The sequence below is a fragment of the Pongo abelii genome, chromosome 1 (genome assembly GCF_028885655.2).
Source record: "Pongo abelii isolate AG06213 chromosome 1, NHGRI_mPonAbe1-v2.0_pri, whole genome shotgun sequence".
Lineage (NCBI taxonomy): Eukaryota > Metazoa > Chordata > Mammalia > Primates > Hominidae > Pongo > Pongo abelii.
This window is the reverse complement of record NC_071985.2, coordinates 167,491,527-167,504,561: the sequence shown is the minus strand read 5'-3', so window position 1 is coordinate 167,504,561 and position 13,035 is coordinate 167,491,527. Positions and strand designations below refer to the sequence as shown.

The window sequence follows — 13,035 nt, the reverse complement described above, 5'->3', positions numbered from 1 at the left end:
TTCAATTCGTTCCACTTCTTTTTATTCTTTAATTATTTTACAATATTTTTCTCATTCTCTGTTTTTTGTTTGTTTGTTTTTATCCAGCCATGCTCCTGTGTCTACATTTATGTCAGCTTTCACAAGAGTTTACTCCATTTAACAACTTCCTTTAGGGGGGCTAAAGCTAGAAACAAATAGATTTTTCCTTGGGATCTAGAAACTGTCTTAGATTCCCCAGTCAGCCCTAGGCCTCCAAATAAAGCAGCTCAACAACCCGTGGCCTCCCAGAACACCATCCTCACAGATCTGAATCAGAAGCATCCCTAAAATTGCTAGATGGCCTTCCAAATGTGTGGAAGAGCTGGTGCATTTTCGAGTTAGAAGTTCTGTTTAGAAGTAGCCATCTCCCCTATGCCCGGAAATGCACATTACTGGGCCTAGAAGTGTGTATTTCACTCCCCTAAAAAGGTAACCTCAGTTTTGTTTATTTTCTTGTTCCTTATAGCCCTCAGGTTATGAGGAAACAGGAGAGAGTATAAATTAATCAGCTGAACTTTATCACAGCGAGTAGTAAAAGGGAAACAAAGAACATGTTCTGCCTATTTGTGTTTGGGACAACCTTTCATCTTCCATTGTGTTATAGAAAGATTGTTGGACTAGAAAAAAAGAACTAAGTCAGGGTCCTCCCTCTACTCTAATTAGCCATGTAACCTTTAGCAAATAATCTTGGCAGCCTCAATTGCTTTGTCAGAAAAAAGGGAGACACTTGGACCATATGATTTCTCAGATCTTATTTCTAGATTTTAAAAACCCATGATAATGAATGGTTCTGTGATTCTATTCTTTACCATTTTTAGCACTTCTTTCTCTTTATTTATTTTTGTTTTATTTTTCTTTTCACTGCTCTCCTCTTTTATTCTTTCTTCTTCCAAACTATCCTATATTGCTGTTGGTTCTCCCTCTTTTAATTTTTGCAGCTTGTTGTTCTTCTCTCCTTTTACCTATTCTGTTATTTCCCTATAGTTTTTCCCTTCCTGGGGTAATTAAAGCTGTCCTTAGAGTGTGATATTAAAACATTCATTAAGAAAACGGGAGAAGCCACCTTAGTTCAAAATTTTGCCCATTCCCAAAAGGATGCATTATTGTAACTTAACACAAAAATGTATAGTCCAGAACCCATGCTTATCAATGTTTTTTGAAATCTTTTATCTTTTTCTTTGTGAGTGATTTTTTATTTTGCTTTCTTATTTTGTTTTATTTTATCTAAACAGAGAACGGACATTCTTTGAAGTCTAATCATGATCACTACAGATGAACCCAATGTGCCAACTTCCCAACAGTCTATAGAGTATTAGAAGATTTTTACATTTTGAAGAAGGGGAGCAAATCTAAAAAAAATTCAGTTGAACTTCTGAGAGTTAACATATGGTGGATTATGTTGATTTAGAACTTAAAATAGATGTGTAAATTTGGGTTCAAAATATAGATTTGAGTCCAGTTCAGTTTGGATGTATGATTAATTTTCAAATCATCTAAAGTTTAAAAGTAGTATTCATGATTTCTGGCTTTTGATTTGTCATATTCCTGGTCATTAAACATTAAGAAAATTATGGCTGTTGCTGTCATTACATATCTATTAAATGTCATCAAATATGTAGTAGACAATGCTGTAATTAGGTGAACTCTAAAACTGCAACATCTGACAAATAGCTTTAAAAATACAATGATTGTAAGTATGGAATCAGTGAAAATATTTAGTTTGTATTTTTATGTCCAAACTTTTCCATTTTAGATTCCTTTATAGACACGTCAGCCTAAAAATCAGCCTATTCGGGTGTTCTTTTGAATATCTCCTGGCGTTTTTGTATCTAACTTTGTTCAATCTGGGAATTTCAGTTTTCAATATCCTTGAAAATGGCTTAAGTGATAACTTCCATTTCAGTTAAAAGAAAGCCCGAAGTTGTGTTTGTGCTGGCCACAGGACAGTGGGAGTTACGGTTCATATCAGGATGACCCTACATACCCAGGTCAGATTGACCGGATCAGAAGGGAACATCGACTTCTAATCCAGCTTTCTTGTTAATTATGACCTAAATCTAATTTACTTCCACTGAACCATCCAAGACCTCTGGTAGGCAGGGAAATGGGCAGTGATGCAAGAAAGGGAGACTCTTTGGAGCTTTTATGAATAGTTCATGGTGAGGACAGAACTTTTCTACTTTCAAACAGACTGCTTGCTAGTTTTATGAATTCAGCACACGAATTATGCTGTGTTGCTCACATTCAAACCAAACCAAAGACTATGTTTAATGAACTCAATATTCAAATTTATTATATATACGTATATATATGTATATATGGATCCCTTATATTTAGATTTTGCTCGTAGTTTTATTTGAAAGTAGAAAAGAACTCTACAAAAACAGGAAGAATATGTCTTTCTTCCCTTCTTGACTTCTAATAGATGTCATTGAAATGTAAAATCTAAGTGCGAAATTATGAAAGGATATTCTTTAATTACTGCCCACTGAACACATATTTAATATGTGCCCAGATTATTCTAAAATCTTAAAAAAGATGCATATAGTGAAATTTTTTTAAATGGATATACTTTTAATGAAGTTTTATAACTCACTGACAAAACATATTTCAATAGTATATGAGTATGATATTTCTTATCAATTATGAGTGAAATATTCTATCTGAATGCATTTGAAGGCATTTACAGTATTTGATTTCAACAGTTACTGATTATGACATTTTAGCATGAAATATATCAAACACATCATTTGAAGGACATATGTAATCTTGACTATGGTTATGGTTTTTTTAATATGTATTCCTTGTTTTCATATTGATAACATCTAATTCTTTTGACAATCTTAATATGTAGATTCATTTAAATTTTAAGACAGTTCAGTGCATATATAGTAGAAGCCTTAAGAAAAAAGAAAATGAGCAAGCAAATATTTGAAGAAATGTATAAAACTATAGATTTCTTTCAGAAAAAAAACCAGGCATAGGAACAGTTTTCTCTTCATATATTATGATTGTGAATAATAGGAAAGTTGTATTAATTCAGTATTTGTCATTATGCAGTATTTTAATGCCTGCATAAGTCTATTCCATTATTATATTTTGCGCTTGGTATATTTATTCCTTTATGCTTTTAATCACTAACATATTTTACTTAAGAGTATAAAACTATGCTAAATAAATTGTATTGTATATGGAATATGCTTGCCATTATGAAGAACAGCTGGGTATACCATTATTTCAAGCAATAAATCTGAATTCTATTAGTTTAAAAATTGTAAAATTCAAGTTAAATGACATGTATGATATATAAGCTGAACACATTTTCTATAGCCCTTAATTTAGTTGTGTTAATTTTTCAAGGTGATGTATCAACAGCTTTTTTTATTTTGCATTTGTTTTTTCAATGTGTTTACATTGTATGAATTGAGCTTTTTGCCCACAGACTCTTGATTTGTAGTTGCTTAGCAGGATTTTTCTTTGTGATATGATCACTTCTATAAAAAATATGATGTACATTTGTCTTGTGTATTTGTCTTCATTTCACATTTCCATAGTAAATATTTTTATGTGAAGTTATTTATAAGGAATAGTAATTTACCGGTTTGTGATCATCTCTTTCATCATCATTGTTCTCAACATACGATATTATTAGCTTTTATTTTCAGATAGTCTCAAGCAGATTCTCAGTATACAGCAGATAAGTTTTTAATAGTCAACACAATTATTTTACTTTCATACCGTATCTTATTTCACAACATACTTATTTTAACTGTTTTTAGACAAGTTATTTTGGTCATTTCATTTTATTTCAATCCACTTTTTTCTATTTTGGGCTAAAATTTTTAGTTTGTGGGAATGTAATTTGCTGCAAAATATTAGGAAGAAAATATCTTCAGAAGATAGCATTTTCCAATGACAGTAACCAATCTTTCCTGAGAGCTAAGCACTTGCAGACACTAATTTATTTCTAGCCACAATACCATGAAGCACATTTTTAGAGATGATGAAATTGAAAGGCAGAGAGGTTAGTGTACTTGTTCATGGTTGTAGAATTGGAAGAACTGAAGTCTAAGTCTGTCTTGTCCCACTTTCAAATGCTATCTTAAACGGGCTCTTCCTTACGCTTTTTGATATATGTATCTTAGTCAAAAACTAGTTAATTTGTGGTTGACTTATGTTCTTTATTATTAACACACTTCCATTTCTGCCAGTATGACATAATGAAGCAAAATTTTTTAACATAATTGAGCCTTAAAATGTGTCTTTTCTTTTAGCCAGAAACGTTTGAGCATCTTTTTATCAAGCATACAGCATCAGTGACATGTGGTCCTCTTCTTTTGGAGCCTGAAACAATTTCAGAAGATATCAGTGTTGATACATCATGGAAAAATAAAGATGAGATGGTGCCAACAACTGTGGTCTCTCTACTTTCAACAACAGATCTTGAAAAGGGTTCTGTTTGTATTAGTGACCAGTTCAACAGTGTTAACTTCTCTGAGGCTGAGGGTACCGAGGTAACCTATGAGGACGAAAGCCAGAGACAACCCTTTGTTAAATATGCCACGCTGATCAGCAACTCTAAACCAAGTGAAACTGGTGAAGAACAAGGGCTTATAAATAGTTCAGTCACCAAGTGCTTCTCTAGCAAAAATTCTCCATTGAAGGATTCTTTCTCTAATAGCTCATGGGAGATAGAGGCCCAGGCATTTTTTATATTATCAGATCAGCGTCCCAACATAATTTCACCACACCTCACATTCTCAGAAGGATTGGATGAACTTTTGAAATTGGAGGGAAATTTCCCTGAAGAAAATAATGATGAAAAGTCTGTCTATTATGTAGGGGTCACCTCAATCAAAAAGAGAGAGAGTGGTGTGCTTTTGACTGACAAGTCAAGGGTATTGTGCCCATTCCCAGCCCCCTGTTTATTCACGGACATCAGAGTTCTCCAGGACAGTTGCTCACACTTTGTAGAAAATAATTTCAACTTAGGAACTTCTAGTAAGAAGACTTTTGCATCTTACATGCCTCAATTCCAAACTTGTTCTACTCAGACTCATAAGATCATGGAAAACAAGATGTGTGACCTAACTGTGTAATTTCACTGAAGAAACCTTCAGATTTGTGTTATAATGGGTAATGTAAAGTGTAATAGATTACTTTATAGTTGTGGATGGGAGAACGAAAAGAAACCAGAGTCAAATTTGAAAATAATTGTTCCAAATGAATGTTGTCTGTTTGTCCTCTCTTAGTAACATAGACAAAAAATTTGAGAAAGCCTTCATAAGCCTACCAATGTAGACACGCTCTTCTATTTTATTCCCAAGCTCTAGTGGGAAGGTCCCTTGTTTCCAGCTAGAAATAAGCCCAACAGATACCATCTTTTGTGAGATGTAATTGTTTTTTCAGAGGGCATGTTGTTTTACCTCAAGTTTTTGTTTTGTACCAACACACACACACACACACATTCTTAACACGTGTCCTTGTGTGTTTTGAGAGTATGTTATGTATTTATATTTTGTGCTATCAGACTGTAGGATTTCAAGTAGGACTTCCCTAAATGTTTAAGATAAACAGAATTCAGCCCTGGCCTAAGGGGTTATACTTGTGAAGACTAATGAGCCAATTGTTATGTACCAAGTCTAAGATATGTACCATAGAATGAAATAACCTGCAAGAATGGTGATGCCCACAATCAGTATTTTGATGACAACACAAGCACTTTTGAAAACATAATGTCAGTTTTAATTCTCTCTGAAAGATGTTGAAGTGGTCACTTTCTGATAAAGTTAGATTGCCAAATGTCACTGTATATCTCTCTGGAATAATTGTCTTCCCCCATCCCCACCTGGACATATGCTATTTTTTCCCATCACTGAGCATTCTGTCTACATAAACAAACCACTGTGTAGTACTTTACATACCTTAACCCAGTTAATTATTGCAATAATTGTATGAGACATCTGTTACTATGATACTCCTTAAAGATGAAGACAGTAAATAATTCGCCCAAGGTTACAGTCAGTGGGTAATGGAATCAGAATTCAGATTTAAATCCAGATTTTTTAATGCGAATGATTATGTTTTTAACCTATACCCTACATAGCCATCAATTTAAAACAACTGACTTATAATCAAAATTTATTAAGTAGAGGCCGGACACGGTGGTGCATGCCTGTAATCTCAGCACTTTGGGAGGCTGAGGCGGGTGGATCGCTTGAGCTCAGAAGTCTTGAAACTAGCCTGGGCAATATAGTGAGGCCTCGTCTCTACAAAAAACACAAAAATTGGCTGAGTGTGACAGAAAAAATAAAGATTATAAAATGTATTAAGTAGAAGTATAATGCTGGATGAGAAATTAAGTGAGAATTGCACAGATCTCATGTTTGCCTTTAAAAACTTAAGATTAATACCTAAGTTTATTATTTATTCAACTTTTGGTATGGTAAAAAAATTCAAAGACAGCATAATGGGCAACAAACTAAATTAAGAAACCTGCACATTTAGATGTTCAGTGGCAAGAAGACCTTCAAGAATATCAGTATCATCAAAATAAGTACTTTAGTGTTCAAAAATATGCCTATGGGTTTTTAAAAATTATCAGAATTTCATATTTAGACGGAGACAAGAGACTCCCGATTTTACTGTTACCCTAAATAAATCTCTACATTCCATCTCTATTCCAGTTGTGGCTATGAAGTGAGCGGTTCTAAACAATGACAAAGATTCCAGACCCCACTTGATAGATATTTTTCACACTTTATAATCAATTTCCACTCGGGAATCAATAAAGTATTCCATGTTATAAGTATTTTTAAGATGTCTCAGGATCTCACATACTCAACTGATGACCCCCTTACAAGACATAGGTAGAGGGCTGATAGCAACTTGTTACTTGATGTGGTACGAAAGCCCTAGTTCTACGCAAAGATAAACAGAGAAGGGTTTTTTTCATGGATAATTTTACGTGGCTTTAGAGACACAGAAACAGATAAATTATTACATGTATAAAAATTTTGTTAAAATTGACATTTTAAATACATGCTTATAGATTCTAGGTATTTAATTGAAGGTACAGTAGAGAAGAGATAGAAAAATAAATTTTGCCCCACTCTGTAATTGAAGATTGACCTCTGAGCATGTCCACTGAGACACGGTATTCTCCTGTGATCTGGGACCTAGAATAACAGGAAAGAGAAACTGATAGATGTTTTCATCAGCCCAAGGATGTATGTATCTTATTTGAGTGAATTCAACAGTCCCAGGACCACTGTAGTGCTGTAGGTCTGTGTTAAAGAAATTTAGTGACAGCACATTAACCTGAGATCATTGATACCATCTTGGTTCAGCCTCAGTTCCCCAGATAAGTGGACAAATGAACAAAAACGCACTTCAGAAATACTGAAATTCCAAGGCACTTTTTCATGGAAAGTGCCGAACAAGTATAGTTTGGCCTATTGCTATGTATAGACTTAGATCATATTTATTGTCAATGGGCTTGAATTCTGATTTCCACTTTTGAAAGTTTATTTCACTATGTATCATTACGTTTTATTGGGACCTTGTGAAAACTACCTGCCATGAAATACTGGATTTTCTCACAATTTCGAGAAAATTTAGAATGTTTTATGCCTCAGAATGGTCAGGAACTTCCCATTTCTTCTCACAGCTTCTATAAAAAAATTTAAAGGAAGGAGGAGCTGAAATAGGGTCTATGGTCTTTTAAACTTATAAATCTGGAATTTTTAATATTTCATTTTAAGGCCTTAAACTGAAACACAAGCTACTAATCAGTCTTTCTAAATCTGACCTTCATTGAAAGCAACTCAGAAATTAATAATTTGTGCTGTGGCTTCAAGTTTAAATAGATTGTTTGAAGAGAAATCATATGTCAGGGTTTGCAGGATTACAGGTTTTCTAACTTAAACCCCCAAGAACAATGAAAAAGTTGAAGTACATGTCACTATGAATAGGCACCTTCTGTTGGATCTCTGTGTCCATTTAGAGATGAGCTACAAGTTGACAAGAAAAATAGGAGCAGTTTTTTTTTTCCTTTTAAACCTAGTTACCAAATGGTAAAAGGACTTGGATGAAATTCCAATACCAGTGTGAGATTCTGGATTTAGAATGAGGTTTTATAACCTTAGGCATGTCATTCTTCTACTTCTCATTATTCCCCAATAAAACTTATTCTGTCTTCCATAATATCATATATATGGTCACATTACTTCAGGAATATTTATATTACCTCCTCCAAAGCTGAAAGAAAATAAACTTTAGGCTGTAAGAGTTGAGAATTATGCATACAGGGCTCACAGGCAGAGTTGGACAATATGCTGATGGACTAAGACATACTGCAACCACAAAGTTCCATCTCACTTAGATGTGGATGAAAAAAGATATCTTTCTAAATTATTTTCTGTGACCTTAAAAGAAATTGCTTTCACTTTTCATCTTTCGAGGGTCATCTTGATAGTTACCTTAACAAACCTTTCTCAGCTATTTATTATTGAGAAAGCCCATTCTTAAATTTTAAGTCACAAAATTATAATTGTCCACTCTACTATAATTGTCTACTACGACTGAAAGAAGCAGCATTCAAGAAAAAATTTAAACATAGTTACCAAGAAATGTGAAGAAGTATTTATAAAAGGAAGCTAGATAAGTAGGTAATTTTACTCTTTCTTAACCAGTTTAAAACAGTAAAGCACACCTGCATCTAATCACAATGTTAGGAGAACAACTTAAAACATGATCAGCCTGTATGAGAACTGGGATATTGTTACATATTCAGCCTGTAGGAGAACTGGGATATTATTGTTACATATTATTTGTATAAACATTAGGAGATGATTTCCATGGGTTTTTTTTTTTTTTTACGGAGTCTTGCTCTGTTGCCCAGCTGGAGTGCAGTGATGTGATCTCGGCTCACTGCAACCCCTGCTTCCCAGGTTCAAGCGATTCTCCTGCCTCAGCCTCTCCAGTACCTGGGATTATGGGCGCACCACCATGCCCAGCTTTTATTTATTTATTTATTTATTTTGGGTTTTTAGTAGAGATGGGGTTTTGGCATATTGGCCAGGCTGGTCTTGAACTCCTGACCTCAAGTGATCCACCCTCATTGGCCTCCCAAAGTTCTGGGATTACAGGTGTGAGCTGCCGCACCTGGCCCTTCATGAGGTTTTATAGTGAATGAATTATTTTTCTATAAAGTTTATCAGCATTTATTTTGGAAAGCTGCTGAAAATGTCTATTTTTCAAAATTAATTATGCTTAAGATGTATGGCATTAAATTCAATTTTATGAGGTTTTCTGACATGTTTACTAAAAAAACCTGGAACTGAGAATGAATTAGAAGATATTTAATTTTGTAGTGAGATATCTATATTGTAGATATTGTACTTTTAAAACCTGTCATTAAGTGTTTGGCATGTGGTTATCACTTTCTCTTTAGTCACAATTGGTATTTTAATAAATGTTATAAATGTAAGTGCCAAGATATGCATCACTAACTGTTCTATGAAATTTAATTAGTCTACTTCTCCTTTATGTTCCCAAAGTCACAGAGAAAGCAGTGTGCTTTATGACTGTATATTCATCTTTTTATCATTATGAATTATAAGCAGTGTTAATTTTGAGAAATAAAAGTCCAAAAAGAATTATTATGAGTTTAAGTTACTTTAGGATTATATCTGTTGTAAGGTAAATAAAATAATGATATTATTTCAGCTAACGTTTGAAAATATAAAGAAGTAATCCTTGTGGTTTATACAAATAGTTAATACAAAATGTTTATCCATTGTTAGCCTGTCGTTGTGTCTTCAAAATTCCGAAAGACATATGCTTAGCATTTGTAAGGGGTTTGAAAATATTTTAGTTCCCAGGATCTCCCTTTACTGTTACTCTCTTTGGTAATGTCTCAATAGATCATCCCACACCAGATTCTTGCTGGCATTATAGCCACTTGTGATGAAAGATTACTCATTTTAATCATCAAGAAAGATACTCATTTCAATCTTTAAGAGCTCTTTAGTTTGAGTCTTTAGGTCTTATAGTTTGAGTCTTTAGTTCTCTAAGAAATCTTGATTTATAGTGATTTATGAACATATATTTCATCACTTAGGCTTTCTAGCAATTTGAGTTTTGTCACTACTTGAGCTTGTATTCAGATATATATCTCTTTTTCTTGCTTTTTAATCTTAAAGTGTAATTAAAACAAATGCACACAGAAAAGCTTTCAAATAGTACTGAGAAATATAAAATAAAAAGTGATGGTCTCTTTCCACTCCCAATCTTCAGTTCCTATTCCCTAAAATAACCCTGTTATTATTTTACCATTTTAAAAGCATATACACAGTTAGGATATTATTCTGCTTAATATTATGAAATTACCCTTTTCCTGTATCTTAGTGATATTTCTATATAAATTCAAACATATCTACTTCATTAATTTTAATAGTTGCATAGTATTCCATTTTGTCAAAATACAATAATTTAACAGTTCACAATTAGGGAATATTTAGAAACTCTCCAATCTTTTTTACTATTATGAGCAATACTGAAGTGATCATTCTCATACGTAATTATGTCTTGTCATGCTTTTGTAAAACTACTTGTCAGGAATCTTGGTTGCAAATGTGGTAAACGAACTCAAATTGGCTTCAGTATCATTTTGGTATTTTAATTTTAACTTGATGAATGAAATAGAGCATATTTTCATATGTTTATAAGCATCTGTTTTCCTCTACTTTTTATAGTCCATGTTATTTTCTTTTACCTATTTTTCTATTAGAATTTTTGATTTCTTATCATTCATTTTACATTTGTGTTCTTAAGTTTTTCTTGAGATATGTACTGTAAAATGCACAAGCCTTCGGTATATAGTTTAATGAATTTTTACACATTTCCTCCTGAATATATACGTAGGAGTAATATTGCTAGGTCATAGGTTAGGATTTTGTTTTGCTTTAACAGATATGTCCAAGTAATGGTTGAATGAATTTACGCTGCCATCAGCAACATAGGACAGTTCCAGTTGCTCCATATATCATATCATGATCAACATTGATATTGTCAACCTTTAAAATTTTAGCCATTCTGATGGTTGCATAATGCTTACTTGTGCTTTTAACTTGCATTTCTCTAATATGTAATAATTTTGAGTAACATTTAATTAATTCCTCTCCTGCCATTTTTGGCTACTTTTGTCATATATCTTATTTCTGTATATTTTATAAACATCAGAAGCATTATTTTATTGTAGCTTTATATAATCAACAGTCTTTCAAATTTGATGTTTGCAGTGCTGTTTGTTTCTTCTTGCATCTCTGTTTTTCCTGCTTGGATAATATTTCTTCATCCTAAAGAACTTCTTTCAGTATTTCTTGTACTGTAAATCAACAGTGACAAATTCTATCAGACTTTGGGATCATAATTTCACCTTCGTTTTCTTACAGATGTATTTGCTGACTATAGAATTTGAAGTTGACAGTTATTTTTCTTCATTGTAAGTTGCCATTTTATTGCCTTCTGGCTTCTATTATTACTGTTGAAAAGTTAGCCATTGTTTTAATTGTTTCCCTTAAGGTAATATGTCTTTTATTGTGTATTTTTGTTGACATTTAAGACTTTTCTCCTTATCTATGCTTTTCAGCAGTTTGACTATTATATGCCTAGGTGTGGTTTTCTTTTTACTTATCATGATTCATATTCATTGAGATTCTTCTATCTGTGGATTGAGAATTTTCATTAGATTTGGAAAATTCTCAGCCATTATTTCTTCATCAATTTTATCTCATTTTATTTATCCTCTCCTTCTGGAACTATCAGTTTCATACATGGTAGGTATTTTGGCCTAGGTCCATGTGTCTCTTTTTCCTACAGTTTTTTGTCTCAATACTTCATTTTGATTATTTTTTTTCTTTTTCTTTTAACTTTTATTTTAAGTTCAGGGGTGCATGTGCAGGATGTGCAGGTTTGTTACATAAGTAAATGTGTGTGATGGTGGCTTGTTGTACAGATTATTTCACCAGCCAGGTATTAGGCCTAGTGATATGGTTAGGCCTTCTGTCCCAAATCTCATCTTGAATTGTAATCACCATAATCCCCACATGTCCAGAGAGAGACCTGGTGGGAGGTGATTGGATCATGGGGGTGGTTTCCTTCATGCTGTTCCTGTGATAGTGAATGAGTTCTCCTGAGATTTGATAGTTTTATAAGGAGATCTTTCCCCTTCACTCCTCACTCTTTTCTCTCCTGCCACCACGTGAGACGTTCCAAGCTTGCTTCCTCTTCATCTTCCATTGTAAGTTTCCTGAGGCCTCCCAACCTATGTGGAACTGTGAGTCAATTAAACCTCTTTTATAAATGTCCCAGTCTCAGGCATTTCTTTACAGCAGTGTGAGAATGGACTAATATACATACTATCCATTAGTTATTTTTTCCTGATCCTCTTTCTCCTCCCACCGTCTGCCCTCCAGTAGTCCCCAGTGTGTGTTGTTCCTATCTATGTGTCCACGTGTTCTCATAATTTAGCTCCTACTTATAAGTGAGAACATGTGGTGTTTGATTTTCTGTCCCTGTGTTAGTTTGCTAAGGATAATGGCCTCCAGCTCTATCCATGTCTCTGCAAAGGACCGGACTTCATTCTTTTTTTATGGCTGCATAGTATTCCATGGTTTATATGTACCACATCTTCTTTATACAGTCTATCATTGATGGACTTTTATGTTGATTCCATGTCTTTGCTTTTGTGAACAGTGTTGCAATGAACATACGTGTGCATCTGTCTTTAAAATAGAATGATTTATATTCCTTTGGGTATATACCCAGTAATGGAATTGCTGGGTCTAATGGTATTTCTAGTTCTAGGTCTTTGAGGCATTGCCATACTGTCTTCAACAATGGTTGAACTAATTTATACTCCTTCCAGCAGAATTTGATTCTGGGAAGACAATCTTTTATTCCACTCACATAAAATGTCACATTTATCACTTACTAATTCACAAGTATGTT

At 33.6% G+C, this 13,035-nt stretch overlaps 1 protein-coding gene across 3 annotated transcripts in view; it reads left to right on the top strand.

The window, feature by feature from the left end:
• LEPR (leptin receptor) overlaps positions 1 to 9,672 on the top strand; it is a 209,663-nt gene extending 199,991 nt beyond the window's left edge. For 2 of the 3 annotated variants that reach the window (XM_054533516.2, XM_054533526.1), the window contains exon 19: positions 1,254 to 3,536. In XM_054533516.2, coding sequence (XP_054389491.1) covers positions 1,254 to 1,271 — 18 coding nt within the window. In that variant the 3' untranslated portion in view covers positions 1,272 to 3,536. Of the gene's footprint in view, positions 1 to 1,253; positions 3,537 to 4,295 lie in introns of those variants that run through there. The other variant, XM_024247061.3, reaches the window with a different exon arrangement.
• The last annotated feature ends 3,363 nt before the right edge of the window (positions 9,673 to 13,035 follow it).